Source organism: Rattus norvegicus, chromosome 9, assembly GCF_021556685.1.
Source record: "Rattus norvegicus strain SHRSP/BbbUtx chromosome 9, alternate assembly SHRSP_T2T, whole genome shotgun sequence".
In the NCBI taxonomy this organism is placed as follows: Eukaryota; Metazoa; Chordata; class Mammalia; order Rodentia; family Muridae; genus Rattus; species Rattus norvegicus.
The window spans coordinates 103772369-103789445 of record NC_141542.1 but is presented as its reverse complement, the minus strand read 5'-3'; the positions used below and the strand labels follow the sequence as shown (position 1 = coordinate 103789445).

At 40.7% G+C, this 17077-nt stretch overlaps 1 protein-coding gene across 30 annotated transcripts in view; it reads left to right on the top strand.

Moving 5' to 3' along the window:
* Window positions 1-17077, top strand: part of Usp40 (ubiquitin specific peptidase 40) — a 70874-nt gene that overhangs the window by 14268 nt on the left and 39529 nt on the right. For 19 of the 30 annotated variants that reach the window (XR_015628678.1, XR_015628677.1, XR_015628669.1 and 16 more), the window contains 5 exon segments: window positions 4214-4342; window positions 9781-9876; window positions 10946-11053; window positions 12430-12727; window positions 15859-15940. Coding sequence is in view for 14 of the 30 variants with exons in the window: in XM_087566446.1 (XP_087422572.1) it covers window positions 4214-4342; window positions 9781-9876; window positions 10946-11053; window positions 12430-12727; window positions 15859-15940 (713 nt within the window). In the remaining 16 variants the exon portion in view is untranslated. 30 annotated transcript variants of the gene reach the window in all.

Here is a 17077-nt window from a genome sequence, read left to right as displayed (position 1 = left end):
AGAGGCCTGGCCTGTGAAATGCACAGGGAAGAGTAAAGGCTACCGTGGCTGTTTGCTATTATGAGTTAAGAGTCTGTGCTTCTGGTCAGCTGGCTGAAGAGTCAATGTGATTAACAGGAGACCAGCGCGCTACTGTGAAGCCTTTGCTTTACTAGAACACGCGATGCAGGTCAGCTGCAACTGAGGTGGAATCTCCTGGAAAGTTTCGTTAGGGTGAACACACAGAAGCTGTGTTCCAAGGTTGTACTTCAGCTGAACTTAGTAATGTGTAAGCATCTCACAGATAATTCTTGTTTTGAAGCATGAAGGGATCATGCAGAACAGCTGAGGGCACTCTGAGAGGTCAATAAAGGTCATTGGTGAAAGTGCAGCCTCTGAAACTATAGTAGCAGTTGAAGGCCCAGGATTGAAAGGATCATGGAGGGACGTTGAGGTGTGGTACCTTGGGGGAGAGCCCAGGAGAGGCAATTGGAGAGGGTGCAGCCATTGCAACAGGAGACCCCAGCATTTTGGGAGATGCCAATACTATGGGAAGATCACCAAGGACAGCAGCAGCCATGAGGTAGGGCTGGTCTGAGCTGAGAAGACAGTCTGTGTGAACTGAAGAAGGTAGAACTGGAGAAGTGACCCATTCCTTTGGGAGACCCCAGATTATGAGTGAATCCCTAACATTGGACCCTGAATTATTGACAATGTTTGAGTTGGTTTGGCTAGGTTCAGATTGTGTCTATGCCCTGAGAAAATATTTAACTTATTCTTTTTTTTTTTATGACTGTTTTTTTCTCCATCTTTATTAACTTGGGTATTTTTTATTTACATTTCAATTGTTATTCCCTTTCCTGGTTTCCGGGCCAACATCCCCCTAAACCTTACCCCTCCCCCTCTATATGGGTGTTCCCCTCCCCATCCTCCCCCCATTATCGCCCTCCCCCTAACAATCTAGTTCACTGGGGGTTCAGTCTTAGCAGGACCCAGGGCTTCCCCTCCACTGGTGCTCTTACTACGATATTCATTGCTACCTATGAGGTCAGAGTCCAGGGTCAGTCCATGTATAGTCTTTGGGTAGTGGCTTAGTCCCTGGAAGCTCCGATTGGTTGGCATTAACTTATTCTTTATTTTACAGGAGTCTATAGTTATAAGAGACTCTGAACTTTTAAATATACCTTGGGTTTTTAGTGAATATTTTAAAGACATAGTGAATATTTTGAATTTTTAAAGACTTTAGAACTTTTAAAAGTTGAAATGTTTTATAGTGTGTGTGTGTGTGTGTGTGTGTGTGTGTGTGTGTGTGTGTGTGTGTGTTTTTAATGTGTGACTTAGAGCATGAACAAAAAAGGAAAGATTATGGCTAAATAGTATTGAGCTGGTATGTCAACTTAACAAGGGGTCAAGTGCCCTGGCCAGTTTTTAGGTCAGCTTGGTGAGAGCTAATGCCATCTGAGAGAAGGCAACCTCGATTGAGAAATGCCTCCATAAAATCGGACTGCAGGCAGGCCTGGAGGGCATTTTCTTAATCAGTGATTGATTTGGAAGGACAGAATCAATTATGGGCGGTGCCAATCATGGGCTGGTGTCCTGGCTTCTGTGAGAAGCAAGCAGAGCAAGCAGTGGGGAGTAAGCAGCACCCTCCATGGTCTCTGCATCAGCTCTGGCCTAGATGAGCCAAATAAAGCCTTACTCCCCAGCTTGGTTTTGGTTCTGTAATTCATCACAACAATAGGAGCCCTAAGACAATAAGGTTTGAAGTTCTTTGGGTATGTTATATACCCAGGAGTGAAGTAGCTGGGTTGTGGAGGAGTTACATTAAAAAAACAAAAAGTAAAAAAAGCAAAAGCCTCCAAACTGATTTCCACAGTGACTGTACTAATTTATACCTTCAATAACAGTGAATAAGATTTCATTTCTCTCTCTCTCCTCTCCAGCATTCCTTGTCACATTTGTTGATAACCATTCAGATAAGTGGTACCTCAAAGTAGTTTTAATTTGCATTTCCCTCATGCTAGGAATATTGAGCAGTTTTAAAAAGAGTTATTGGCTATTTGTGTTTTAAACTGTCTTTTACCTGTCTTTTACGTTTATTTGCCTTGTGTTGACTGGCAGTTGTATTTCCTTGGCATTCAATTTCTGCATTTTTTTTTTAATTCTGGATATTAGCCCCTTGGCTGAAGTATAGCTATGAAAGCTCTCCCCCATCTTGGGGCTGTCCTGTTAATTCTGCTGATTGTTTCTTTGCTGTACAAAACCTTTTTTTTTTTTCATGTAGTCTTATCCTCCCACAGTGGATCAGTTCCTCTGTATTAGTGTTCTATTCAAAAAGTTCTTGCCTTCCCAGTATCCTGAAGGATGCTCCCTATGTTTTCTTCTAGAGATTTCAGTGTTAAAGGCTTTAAATTAAGATCTATGATCCATTTTGAATTGATCTTGTATAAGGTAAAAGATGTAAATCTAACTTCATCTTCTACAAGCAGAAATTCAGCATATTTTTTGAATAGGCTGCCTTTTATTCAGTGTATGTTTGTCAAAAATTAGGTAAGCGTAGCTTTGTCTTTATTTCCAAATTTTCATTTCTATTCCATCATTCTACCCATTTCTTATAACAAGTCATTGTTTAGTTTAAGAACAGGTGTGTGTGTGTGTGTGTGTGTGTGTGTGTGTGTGTGTGTATTTAAACTTCATGGCCAAGCCTCTCTCTACTTTAGGCCTCACCACGAGCTCTGTACTATTTGTTTTGTTACATGAATTACCATCCCTAGAGTCTAGTAGTTCCTGTTGTCTCTGAGGGTTTTACTGACACACTCAGAAAAATAAAATTGCTTTCCAAGAGTTACTAATATACTTGCTTCTCCTTTTATAAAAAGTAGTTTGTCACATGTTTCTAACATAATTTGAGATATATATATATATATATATATATATATATATATATATATATATATATCCCTGGTTACTTAGCTAGGAAATCCACGTTAATTTTACTTTTGAATGTCTATGTTGAGAAAAAAATATCTTTTCTCTTTGTGTGTCTCGTCTATTTCCTGAATATGACATTTTTTAAATATTGCCCACTTAAAAACTATAGTTAAGGAAATAAATTCTTCAAGTAACTTGTATCTCTCAGGTAATACCCACATGCACATTTTACATTGCAGATGACATTGAATTCAAAGCCAGAAGAAACCTTATGTCTCAAGCCACATGGTTCACAATCCTCCTAGAATGTAAAGACTAAGATTTCCTTGCCTCCCTGCCCACCTTCCTCCTTCCCTCCCTTTCCTTCCTCGTGCTTTCTTTTCTTCCTTTTTTGCTGTTGTTTTAGACAGGGCCTCATATAGCCCAGACTGCATCAAGTCTGTTACATAGCTGAGGATGGCCCCTAAGTGCTGGAATTACAAAGGTATACCACCACAGCCAGCTTTTCCTTTTCCTTCTGCATCCAGAGGTTAAAGCATCTCTTAAATCTAATGTAATTTTTCCCATTGTTATTGGAGGAGTTTACTTATTGGGTCACTTGTAATTTCACACGATATTAATTATAGAAGAGGTTGATAAATTAGAAAAGCAAGAAAGAACCTGTTCATTCCACTAAACTAACTACCTCTGAACAACACCAGGTGGTAGTCACGATTGCAGAGTTCATATTCTGTGCAGGGAACTAACATTCGAGAAGGAACTTGACCTTGAGACACACAGCAGCTCTCCTGGGATATCAGTCAGGAACAGAGCATATGTGGGCAGGAACAGAGCATATGTTCTCAACAGTATCATGGGCGTCATGCAAAGATGGCTTTCTCTACTAACCGACTCTAGCACAGACTCATTATCTTAGTTAAAGCTGGTAAAAATAACACCTTCAGACGCATGCTCAGTGGTATGGTTGGCAATAAACCAATAGATTCAGCCTTAAAGTTCAGCGGTGCATAGTGACGCATCCCTATAATCGTAACACTCAAGCTAAGCCAGAATTGAATTGAAGCTATCCTCAAAGAAATGAAAAAAAAAAACATGTCAATTTAAGCCCATTTATTTAAATGTATCTTTATCCTTATAGTAATAGCATTTTAAGTATCAGGTGACTCAGCAGCACAGAGGCCTGACTGTGAGGTGTGGATATTACAAGGATATTTCTTACTAGTTCCCAGAGTCATTTCCCCCCCCCTTTGATTATGCATCTCACCTTATTAATCTGTATCAATGTTTATTTTCCTTCTTTTAGAGTGACATGGATGACATGGAATATATGTATGACCTCTTCTCTGTCATTATCCACAAAGGTGGCTGCTATGGAGGTCATTACCATGTGTACATTAAAGACGTTGATCATCTCGGCAACTGGCAATGTCAAGTAAGCTTACAAATTTGTTTAGAAATAACTTTGAAATTAACTTGCATTTCTAGTCCTCTTACAGGATTCTGTTGTCATTCTGCCTTTGGTATACACCCCTCCTTTAGAAAACAATGATCGTCCTGAAGACTCATTTTACATGTACAGCTGACTCTGTGGCATAGATTCTTTTTTTTTTTTTTTTTTTTTTTTTTTATTAACTTGAGTATTTCTTATATACATTTCGAATGTTATTCCCTTTCCCGGTTTCTGGGCAAACATCCCCCTAATCCCTCCCCCTCCCCTTCTTTATGGGTGTTCCCCTCCCCGTCCTCCCCCCCGTTGCCCCCCTCCCCCCAACAATCACGTTCACTGGGGGTTCAGTCTTAGCAGGACCCAGGGCTTCCCCTTCCACTGGTGCTCTTACTAGGCTATTCATTGCTACCTATGAGGTCAGAGTCCAGGGTCAGTCCATGTATAGTCTTTGGGTAGTGGCTTAGTCCCTGGAAGCTCTGATTGCTTGGCATTGTTGTACATATGGGGTCTTGAGCGCCTTCAAGCTCTTCCAGTTCTTTCTCCGATTCCTTCAACGGGGGTCCTATTCTCAGTTCAGTGGTTTGCTGCTGGCATTCGCCTCTGTGTTTGCTGTATTCTGGCTGTATCTCTCAGGAGCGATCTACATCTGGCTCCTGTCGGCCTGCACTTCTTTGCTTCATCCATCTTGTCTAATTGGATGGCTGTATATGTATGGGCCACATGTGGGGCAGGCTCTGAATGGGTGTTCCTTCTGTGTCTGTTTTAATCTTTGCCTCTCTCTTCCCTGCCAAGGGTATTCTTGTTCCCCTTTTAAAGAAGGAGTGAAGGATTCACATTTTGATCATCCGTCTTGAGTTTCATTTGTTCTAGGCATCTAGGGTAATTCAAGCATTTGGGCAAATAGCCACTTATCAATGAGTACATACCATGTGTGTTTTTCTGTGATTGGGTTACCTCACTCAGGATGATATTTTCCAGTTCCAACCATTTGTCTATGAATTTCATAAAGTCATTGTTTTTGGTAGCTGAGTAATATTCCATTGTGTAGATGTACCACATTTTCTGTATCCATTCCTCTGTTGAAGGGCATCTGGGTTCTTTCCAGCTTCTGGCTATTATAAATAAGGCTGTGATGAACATAGTGGAGCATGTGTCTTTGTTATATGTTGGGGCATCTTTTGGGTATATGCCCAAGAGAGGTATAGCTGGGTCCTCAGGTAGTTCAATGTCCAATTTTCTGAAGAACCTCCAGACTGATTTCCAGAATGGTTGTACCAGTCTGCAATCCCACCAACAATGGAGGAGTGTTCCTCTTTCTCCACATCCTCGCCAGCATCTGCTGTCACCTGAGTTTTTGATCTTAGTGTGGCATAGATTCTTACACACTAGTGATCTCACTCTAGTGAACAATTTGGAATGAAGTTGAGCGCATCTGGCTCCTTTGCTGGGAAATGCTTGGTGTTTGCCTTCTAAGCACAAGGATATTCTCCTCCCCGGCCATCCATCAAAATCTTCCACCTTTCACATTTCTGTTAGAACCTTTTTCAGGAACACAAGACCTCAAGCTGATCTTAAAGGGTACTTTGCTTCTGAACCAGTCTAGCTGCAGCTGAGGGACCTGTCTCGGCTTTTTCCTCGATGCCTCCTGTAGTTTTTTTCTTAGCTGTTTTCAGAGTTGCAGCATTTTCTCAGCTGGCAGCCTGTAAGATCATGAGATACTCATGTGCAGTTTCATTTTGAAGTTAATGACTCTTCTGTCTTCCTCTGGGGCTGTGAACATCTCTTTGAAGATGTGTTCATCCCTCAGCAGCAGCTTGCTCTTCTGTAGAGTGGTAGAACCTTCGCTGCTACTGTGACCTGAGGGAACAATCTTTGTTCTTTTTTATGAAGTCTGGCGGTTTGATTTTGTATTTTCTGTTTGTCTGTCTGTCCGTTTGACACTGTCTCACTTTGAGATCCATGCTGGTTTGCAGCTTACACTCACCCTGCCTGTCTCTCAAGTGCTGGAGCTACAGGCATAGTCTGGGCCGTCACACTCACTTGCTAATTTATTGAAATCCTGTCTCCTCACAAAATCAAGAGTAGTCAAAAGAAGCAGAGCATGGGGACACGCAGCTGCAAGTCTCACACTTGAAAGGCTGACACTGGAGAATTATCATGAGTTTGAGGCCAGCATGGTCTATAGATGAAGGCCCTGTCAATATAATCAAAAGAAGCAAGATATGGATTTTTATGTGAACTTGGTATATTTTCTATGGACTTGCACATGCTTGGTATATTTTCTTGACCATGGGGTATTCTTTGGGATTTTCTATGGAAGTATATTTTGCTATTTATAATGAGCCCCTTGCCCTTTCATCTAGGTGATGCTACTTCAATGTGGGACATTGTTGCCAGAGAAAACAACTATGTGCTTAAAGAGTTTAAATTGGCAGCCCCACCTTCTGACCTTAGAGAGGGAAAAGGGACAGGAAATTGAGTTCAGTCACCTCTTGCTGGTGATTTCATCAGTCTTGCTTATACTAGTCAGAGTTGTCTAGAGGTATAGAACTTATAGGATGAAAATATATATATTTCATGTAGATATATAAAGGGGCTTTATTAGAATGACTTATAGGCTGTGGTCCAGCTAGTCCAACAATGGCTGTCTAGCAGTAGTAGTTGTTCAGGCCACAAAGCTGGATATCTCAGTTGGTCTTCAGTATACACCAGAACCCCAAAGATGTAGGCACTAATACCAGTGAAGGAATGAACTTGCCACTGAGAGGAAGAGCTAGCAGGCAAAAAGTGACCACTTCCTTCTTCTGTGTTCTTTAAATAGCTGCCAGCAGAAGGTGTGACCCAGATTAAAGGTGGATCTTCTCACCTTAAAGGATCTTGATTAAAAGCAGATCTTCCCACGTCAAATGATTTAATTAAGAAAAAAACATCCTCACAGGTATACCCAGCCACTTGGGCTTTAGTTAATTCCAGATGTAGTCACGTTGACAACCAAGAAGAACCACCACAAAGCTCCAGAGTAAAACTTCAGTGACAAATTCTTGAGAAACAAGTTTAGGAATTTCGTGTAGCTGGGATGTGGGGACAGAGGTGTGGTGCCTACTCCCTGGGGACAGAGGCTCTTGCATCTGACTTTCTAAGCCTTACCCAGCAGTCCTCTTCATCCAGTCTCTACATTGATATCCTTCATGATACACTGTAGTGAGTGCTGCACGTTGTTCTGGAAAGTTGTAGTTGGTGTTTGAAAAGAGAAGAGGCCAATCTTTTTGAGACTGATTCCTCAGCAGGTGGGATTTGAATGACTGCATGGCTAGTGTCAGAATGGAGTGGAAATGTAGGACATTCAGTTAGTGCCAAAGAATTGGAGGATTGGTTATTTGAAGAATCGGTCCCTTTCCTGCCTGCTTTGCATGAGCCATAGGCTTTCTTCTCTGAAGTTTTTCTGCATGAGCATTGTCAGCAAGGCTGGGCTCAGTTACCCTCCTGAGCTGTGATAAAATGTCTGACCAAAGACACCTAACAGAGGATCAGCTTATTGTGGCTCACAGTTCAGTGTCCAATATGTCATGGTAGGGAAGTCATGCTGTCAAGAACTGGAAGATGCATCTCGTCACAGTGTCACCATAGTCAGGAAGAAGAGAGCGGTGAATGCTGTATTGAGTACACATTCCCTTTTTTATACACTCTAGGATTACAGCCCAGGGAGTGGTGCCATTCCTCTTCAATTAACCTAATCAAGATAATTCCCTACAGACATGCCCAGAGGCTTACCTCCCAGGTGATCTTAGATCGATTTTCTTTTAAAGATTTTTTTATTTTATGTGAGCGCACTGTAGCTGTCTTCAGACACACCAGAAGAGGGCATCAGATCCCATTACAGATGGCTGTGAGCCACCATGTGGTTGCTGGGAATTGAACTCAGGACCTCTGGAAGAGCAGTCAGTGCTTCTAACTGCTGTGCCATCTCTCCAGCCCCAATCTTAGATTTTTTTTTTCAAGTTATCAGTTAAACTTATTTTGTTTACTAACTTAAAAATAAGTATAAAAAGAAAAAGATGCTTTTCTTTTATCTTCATCATTTTCAATAATTTATAAAAAGATGATAAATCTGGTCTGTCATAAGCTGTTATTTCTTAACAGTTTTCTTTTTAGCTTAATGCTATCAATTAGCAGTTACAGTTTTAGCCAGTTTACTTTTTTGATGGACTGGAGAAACAGTTCAACTTGTTGCTCTCAAAGGGTTCACTTCCCAATACCTACATGGCAGCACACAACCATCTGTTACTCTAGTTCTAAGGAATCTAATGCGTTCTTCAGCTCTGTGAGAGCACGCATATGGTGCATAAATAAGCACTCATACAGAAAATAAAATAAATAAAAATTTTAATTAGAAACCAAGAAAGTTATAATTTACAGAAATTAAAAAAAAACATACACACACACAGCACACTCTAAGGGCAGAAGCAGGTGGATATCTGTGAGTTCAGATCCAACTAGGGCTACATTTTGAGACCCTGTCTTAAAACCAAAGCAAAGAAAATACTTTTGCATGGTGGCATATGTATTGTTTTTAAATAACAAAAATTGCCTACCAGAGGACGTGCCACAATGCCCATCCTGGGCTTTTTGAATGGTAAGTGTTTAAGTGAGTCAGTCTTTACGCTGAGCTTACAAAAATTTGGTAGGATTTCCATAAGCCAACAAGGTGTGTAAACACACCAGTGAAGACTAAAAACGACTTTTGCGGTAAATGATAGTGAGCACTAATTTTATGAAACACCATGATTTGTAGCTGGGAAATGTTAGAACCCTCTATGTATATTGTGCTGTCTTGGTCACTGTTCTGCTGCTGTGACGAGACTCCATGACTGAGGCAGCTCTCACAAAGGAGAGCATGTATTAGGGCTCGTTTACAGCTCGTAGGTTTATTCCATCTTCATCATAGCAGAGAGCAGGAAGCCATCAAGCAGAAGTAGTTGAAAACTATATCCTGCTCCACAAACAGAAAGCAAGCCACTCTGGGCCTGCTGTGAACTTCTTGAAACCCTCAAACCGCACTCCCACTGATCTCTTTCCTCCAACACAGTCACAGCTGCTGCTTCAACAAAGCTCCACCCACTCCAGCCACTCTGACATGTTACACCTACTCGCGTTCCTTCCCGCCGACTAAGTCCTTAAATGTGTAAGCCTATGGGGCCGTCCTTCCTTTCTTTGTCTCACAACCCTAGTTTGCACATAAAGCCAGAGTGATGAAGTAAACTGTGTGGACTGACTTGATGCAGCCCTACACTCAAAGCCAGGTCTGTCTGACTTTCCAGCTTCACAGGTCCTATTTTTACCTTTCTTTCTCCGGTGGCTTACACATTCTTATTTGGTTAATTCCTTTAAACTGGCATCTGTGAAAGAAACTGTTTCCTTCCTAGGAGGAGATAAGTGATTCAGCTGTGAATTTGAAAGCTCCTCAGAATGAAGAAGAGACTGATGATCCACTGGTGGTTCTAAAAGCAATCTTATTGCAGGTAGAGTGAGTCTTTTACATATCTGTGGGCATGGAAGTATTAGAGGGACGTGTGTATGTTGGGTGCATTTGTGTATGTGGTTTATGTATATGAAAATATCATCATTGCTTTAGGGCTACCTCTAAAATGGAAAGTTTTTGTTTTAACTTTTTTTTTCCAATCAGGATCTCACTGTGTAGACCTGCTGGCCTGGAACTTGGTTTGTAGACCAGCCTGGGCATGAACTCAGAAATCTGTCTGTCTTTGCCTCCCCAGTGCTGGGATTAAAGGTGCCTGGCACCACACACTGATTCCTTTGACTTAATCACTAGGTGTGGTGGCTCTTTTCTGTAATCTCTCATCTTGAAAGGCTGAAGCAGAAGAAACATCTTGAGTTTTGAGCCAGCCTAGCTAGAGAATAAGAACTTGTTCAAAGAAAACTCCATTTGTCTTGATATTGGAACCACTTGCAAGGAAATAATAATAATAAGGACAAGGAATGTGGCCTCATTGGTAAAGTGCTTGTCTAGCACATACAAGGTTCCAGGTTCAGTCCTCAGCATTCCCACATAAAGTAATACATGAAGTGCCATATAATCCCAGCACTTGAGGAATGGGGCAAGAGGACCAGAAGTTCAAAAGCATTCTCAGTTTCATAGCCAGCCTGGGCAACATGAGAGTCTGTCTCAAAACACACAACAGAAGAGAATTTCAGCCTGTGGCCTTGAAGTCCTTGTCTCCAATCACAGTCCTGTTGTGAAGCATTGGGGGCTAAAGGTTCAGCATAAAACCTGTGTCAGCCACATCATTCTTGTTTATTCTTCCAAATCATAAATAATGTCACAGTGGGGCAGACCTTAGGACTCCTCTGGATGGTACTCTGAATTCCTGTCTGTGGCCCTTGGCAAATGGATTTTCAAATCAAGGTCTTATAAACTGGTGCTCAATGTTACTTTAAAACTATATAGCTCTGATTGATCCCATTATAAGTTTATACTCTAGGGAAGATTGGCAGGTTCACTTGTATTGATCCCCAATGAATTTGTGGTATAATTATTTCTCATCAGATGTTAACTATTTTTTTCATAAGGAGGAGGCCAATCAAATTCCTGTTGATCAGCTGGGCCAGAAACTCTTGATAAAAACAGGAATATCTTGGAACAAGAAGTACAGGAAACAGCATGGACCACTGCGAAAGGTAGTGCTAGCTTCAGCACAAGAAGCCTCATCCCAGGAAACCATATCACAATCCCAGCAACACAAGTTCCTGTGAAGAAGGAGCTTTAAAACAGATTAAAATTATCAATGTTTTTGTTTAATGGTTAGAATTCTGCTGGTATGCTACAGCTCACATGCAAAGTATTTGTTATTCACAAAGAAATAAGCAGGAAAGGAGGAAGCCTTTAATTACCACAGAAGTCACTCTAAAGCTCAATGAATAGTCAAGGCAGTCACCCTGCTCCCCCTAGGTTTAAATCAGACTCAGAAAATGATGTTATGATTCCATTTTTCCTTATGGCTAAGTAAATTTTATTGTATACATGCGCCACATTTTTTGATCATCTTTTGACAACTAGCTATGCTGCTTCAAATAGTGTAACAATAAACATGGATGTGCAGATCACTATGGTATGTTAGCGTCCTCCCAGTGTACCCTCAGAGTTGGCATAAGGCCTTAGATTAGTCAGCTCAGTTACACAGTGATTCTGGTTTTAGTTTTTGATCCATACTGATTTCCATAGTGGCCGCACATGGTTACACCTTTTCTCCAGGAGCCTCTCCATTGTTTGCTTTCTTGACCACAGCCGCTCTGACTGTAAGGTGGAATCAAGGTGGCTTTTGTTTGCATTTCCCTGACGACTAAGGATGTTGACTACTTTCTAAAGCTCTTATTTGTCACTTGTGAGTTTGTTTTGTTTTGTAGAACTTTCTGTTCATTAAGCCATTTATTGATTAAGTGATTTGGTATTTTGGTGTCTAATTTCAGAATTCTTTCTACATGCTCAGTATTAATCCCCTGTCTGATGTGTAGTTGGCAAAGGTTTTTTTCATTAGGGTTTTTTTTTTTTTAAAGCTTTTTAATTGAAAAGACTTCAAGATACAGGTGTGGGCAAGAGTTTTCTGAGAACTCTGAGGACATAGGAAAACAATCCCAAGAATTGGCAAATGGAATCTATAGAATTAAATGCCTACTAAATAGTTCAGAAATGTTTATTCTTCCCAATTTTCTTCATTAAAACAGTCAAATAGCAAGTAGTTGTTTGCTTAAAATAGCAAATACAAATAACAAATCTTAAAATAGCAGTAGTAACATATTATACAAATGCTTGTCACTGGTCTCCCAGGGCAGCACTGTTAGCAGACAAGTTTTCCATGCTCACAAGGGTAGCAAAAAAAAGGTGAAGTTAAAAATATCTAATTACACAGACAGACAGACACACACACTCTCATGCACACACATACATACATACATACACACACACACACTCACATTAACACAGAGAATTTGTCTTGTTTAAAAACTTAAATTTTTTTTAAAGAAACCTAATTTTTGTTTTTGTTTGTTCTGGATAGTTCTTACGGCTCCATCCTCAGGTATTTCTGCTCAGCACAGATGAAAGTACAGTCAGTCTCCAGAGAAGCCATTTTCCCCAGGTCCCGTCTGATCCACAGAGCCATGAACAGATTGCACACACACTTGCTTCAGAACCCCCAGGCTTAAGGGATAACATCAGTTGCCCACACTGGTTTGACATCAATGATTCCAAAGTCCAGCCAATCAAAGAGAAAGATATCATGCAGCAGTTCCAGGGTAAAGAAAGTGCCTACATGCTATTTTATCGGAAAGCCACGCTGCAGAGACCCTCTGAAGGTACGGAAAAAAGAAGTGTTCTGATTTGTCATTACCAACTTCAGCAGATACACTTCAAATGCTGCCTGAAATTCTGTCTTTTGAAGAGATGGTTTTACCTAGGTACTTTTACATATTTTAAAACTAATAGAAATATATTGTTATGAAATCAGCTTGTCATTTAAGTTTTCCTTACTTGATGTATTTGTTTATTTCAGCAGGAAATCATACCTTTTTTTTCATGTGTCATTTTTATGAGGAAATGTCTGCCATTTTTCTCCCCTTGCTCATAGTTTCCTAATTAAACATTCTTGAATGATGTCCATTGTTATTGTGGTGGACAGCCTGCATGCAGGTGCCCGGTTAGGCTTGTCTTTGTCATTTAGCTATGCGTTGCTTTTGAGCTGTAAGTGGTCTTGGTCTTGTTTTCTTGCTCTCCTTTGTATATTCCTACCTCTCCTTTTTCTCAACATATTATGCTCTCGAGCAGTTGAAATATATCTGAAGTACTCTGTTGAGCTTTCTGAGAGAACTTCTACCTTGTGAGTTAACCATTCCAATCTCACCATAATAACGAGCATTTACAGTAGAGATATCATCGCAAGTAAATCAGTAAGGTTGTCTTTGGTCCTTGCCAAAGTTCCTCTAAAGTAAAAAGCTGCTGAGTGTGGTGGTTTATGCTTTTAATCCTAGGACTTGGAAAGCAGAGGCAGGCACATCTCTTTGTGAATTCAAGGCTAGCCTAGTTTCCTAGCAAACTTCAGGCCAGCCAGGATTATTTAGTGACCCTGTTTCAAAAAAGAAAAACCTTCTTAGATTAACAGAGCAGTGAGATAATTTCCATTTTCTTAGAAAATGGGAATAGTGATCATTTTTATAGAGAATAAAACATTAATTTGCATGAGAATTAAAAAAATTAACTTTCTAGATCATGAATACGCATGACTGCTCTTAATCAGAAAGGCTTTGTCTTTGGAAGGAGGAAAAAGAGATCCTAGCCTAGTAGCATAGCACTGTAATTCCAGCTACTCAGGAAGTAAGGCATGAGGATTAAAGTTTAAGGCCTGACTGGACTTTAGAATAAATTCAAAGCCAGCCTGGGCAACCTGTAATTCTGCAGCCCAGTAGATTGCGAATCAAATTGGAGTAAGAGGAAAGAAGTTAGAACAGTAGATACTTAATCTTTAAAGGTTTTGTTGCCATCGTGATTTTTATAGTCACTTTCATATCTGTCTCACTTATGGTTTTATTGCTGTGAAAAGACACTATGACCACAGCCACTTTCATAAAGGAAAACATTTAATTGGGGTTCAGAGGTAGTCCATTATCATCATGGCAGGAAGCATGGTGGGACGCAGGCAGACATGGTGCTGAAGAGGTAGCTGAGTGCTCTACATCCAGATCTGCAGGCAATAGGAAGAGAGAGTGACACTGGTCCTGGCTTGAGCATTTAAATCTCAAAGCCCACCTCCTAACATACTTCTTCAACAAAGAGACACCCCCAACAAGACCACACCTCCTAATAGTGCTACTCCCTAGTGACCAAGTATTCGTATCTATTTTTACTCAAACGACTACATTATCTAACAGAAAAAGGTTGGTTAGAAGCTGGAGAGAGATGGTACAGTGATTTAAGATCACTAGCTGCTTTTCGGAGGATCTGGGTTCAACTCCCAGCATCCACACAATGACTCACAACCGGCTGTAACTCCAGCCCTGGGAACCTAATACCTACCGTCTTCAGGCCTTCAAAGGCACCAGGTACACAGGTTGTACAGAGGATACATACAGGCAAAAATAAACCCCCATATACATTAAGGAAATATTTTTTCAAAAGAAAGAATATTAGACTAATTATTTTACTTAAGTGCACTACTGTGCAGCCACAAATTTTACCTGTGGGAATAGGAAGTGAAAAATCACTACGAGTTTGCTGACTGTAATCTCAGTTGTTTTTATAAAAAGATTGATGTCTTGGGAGTAAGACTACAGATAGTACTCTAATGTTCTTCAAAATTAGTTCAAACCAGTCATAGTGACTCATACATGTAACCCCAGCATTTGAAGGCTGAGGCAAGATGATTGTAGTGAGTTCAGGACCAACCCACGACACATAGTCAACTTCAGGCCAGCCCAGACTATAACAAGACCCTGTCTCATGTCATAGCCTAAAAAATCTGAATGAGTAAGTGTAATGTCTAAAATTTAAAGATTTACTATTTTAAGTGTATGAATGTTTGCCTCTTTTGTATATGTACCATGTGTGCCTGGTCCCCTGAGAGGCCAAAGGAGGGCATTGGATGCCCTAGAACTTGAGGTACAGTGGGTCATTGGCCACCATGTAGGTGTTGAAAACCAAACCTGGGTCCTCTGGAAGGGCAGTCAGTGAAGAGCAGCTTTTTTTTTTCTTTTTTTTTTAATTTTATTTTATTTTTTACTTTATCACTTTATATCTTGATCACTGACCCCTCCCAGTCATCCCATCTCCCCTCCCCTTCACTGAGTGGGTGGGCCTCACCCTGCACTTCAAGTTTCCTCAAAGCTAGTAGCTGGTAAGTCACCTTCATCCCTAATTTCTGAATTTTTACGGTAACCAACTATTAAAATTATAATCAGTACAAAACTAGTGGGTGTTCTTTTTTTAAAAAAAATGCTTAAAGAAAATTGAAACAATGAGATTCTTAAAAAAAAAAAAACACTCTTTTTTCATTGTAAATCTGGCAAAATTAAGATCAAGAGATTTTACTTTCCCTCAGGTAGGTCAATGGTAGTGCTCCTGGCTTCCAGCATGAGTGTGTGCCTGCATGCATTTATGTCCACCATGTGCATGCAGTGTCTGGGGGCATCAACCTCCCTAGAATTGGGATCACAGGCAGTTGTAAGCTGCCTAATTACTAGGAACCAGATCTCAGCCCTATGCAAAAGCAAACACACCTGTCCTCTGAGCTATCTCTGCAGCCCCTCATCTCTGCTTGAGAGAATGTCTTCTAGTATAGCAGGCTGGCCTCCAACTCAAGATCTTTGCCTTGGCCTTCCCAGAGCTAGGATTACAGGTGTGAATTGCCACACATGAGTTTAGGTTTTTAATCTTGCCTCTTTGGCAATTCAGTGTTGTTTAGTCAAAACAAATTAATGGTCAGTTTTGTTCACAGCTCAAGCCAATCCAAGATACAGAGTTCCCTGTCATTTACTAAAGGAAATGGATGCAGCCAACGTTCTCCTGCAGACGAGAAGGTAGTCTGAACTGCACTTGGTGTTTAGAGAGTGTTTCTGGGACATAAGCATTCAGTATGAAAGTTTACCAAAATATGTATACGTATCCACTAGTTATAGTAAAGACATCCTTTATGCATATGTAAGAGTGAATAATAGCATACGGTAGCCATTGCCAAGTAAGGAGCAGAGCCTAGGAAGCCTAGAGAAAATTGCAAGCATGCTACAAGAATTGTGCTCTGGCCTAGCCAAATTATTCTCTTGAGTTTACAGAGAACTTGTCAATACAACTGCCCCTCAATTTTTAGTAGTTGTAAGAACTGATATATAGTGACAGAAGACTAGAGATGGGTTAATTCTAAAGGGGCTTAGTGTCAGTCAGGAGGAAGGGAGCTATAAAGGCTGGGCTGGAGTGGTGCTTCAGTGGTTAGAATATTGGCCGCTCTTCCTGAGAACCTAGGTTTAGATCCCAACACTCACATCACAGTTCACGTCTGTAACTCCAGTTCTAGGGGATCTTGTGTTCTCTTCTGGCCTCTGCAGATACTGCACACACATGATTGTGTGTGTATGTGTGTGAGGCTAGATACTGCACACACATGATTGTGTGTGTATGTGTGTGAGGCTAGATACTGCACACACATGATTGCGTGTGTGTGTGTGCAAATACCAAAAATAAAAACAAAGCTTTAAAATAACTAAGGGCAGAACTTAGGAACATGGCTAACTTTGAGCTCTAGAGACTGTTCTGTTGCTGTATTGGCTCTCCAGTGGTGTCAGCAGCGTTGGGGAGAGAACAGAGTCAGATAATGTAGCAGGTTATGTTTAGAAATTTTATCATGGACTTGAAACTGGGAGTGAAAATAGCAGATCCACTGAATGACACACCAAGATCAATGGAACTATCAGTGAAAGCTAAATCATTGAAACATGTTAAATGCAGAAAGTAGCCTGTGTGATGACCTAGGCTAGCAGTTGCAACTTAAGAATTAAAAACAAAACAGCAAAAGCTAAAACTAAAGTCCTTAATGTGGTCATTGAAAATCTAATGTTCCTGCTGATGAGCATAGAACACATCTGAAGTACTGAGTCTCAGCGATGGCCTCATTCCAGCCTATGGTTCTACCTAAGGGGGCAAATTTAGTACCAGGCGTTGAG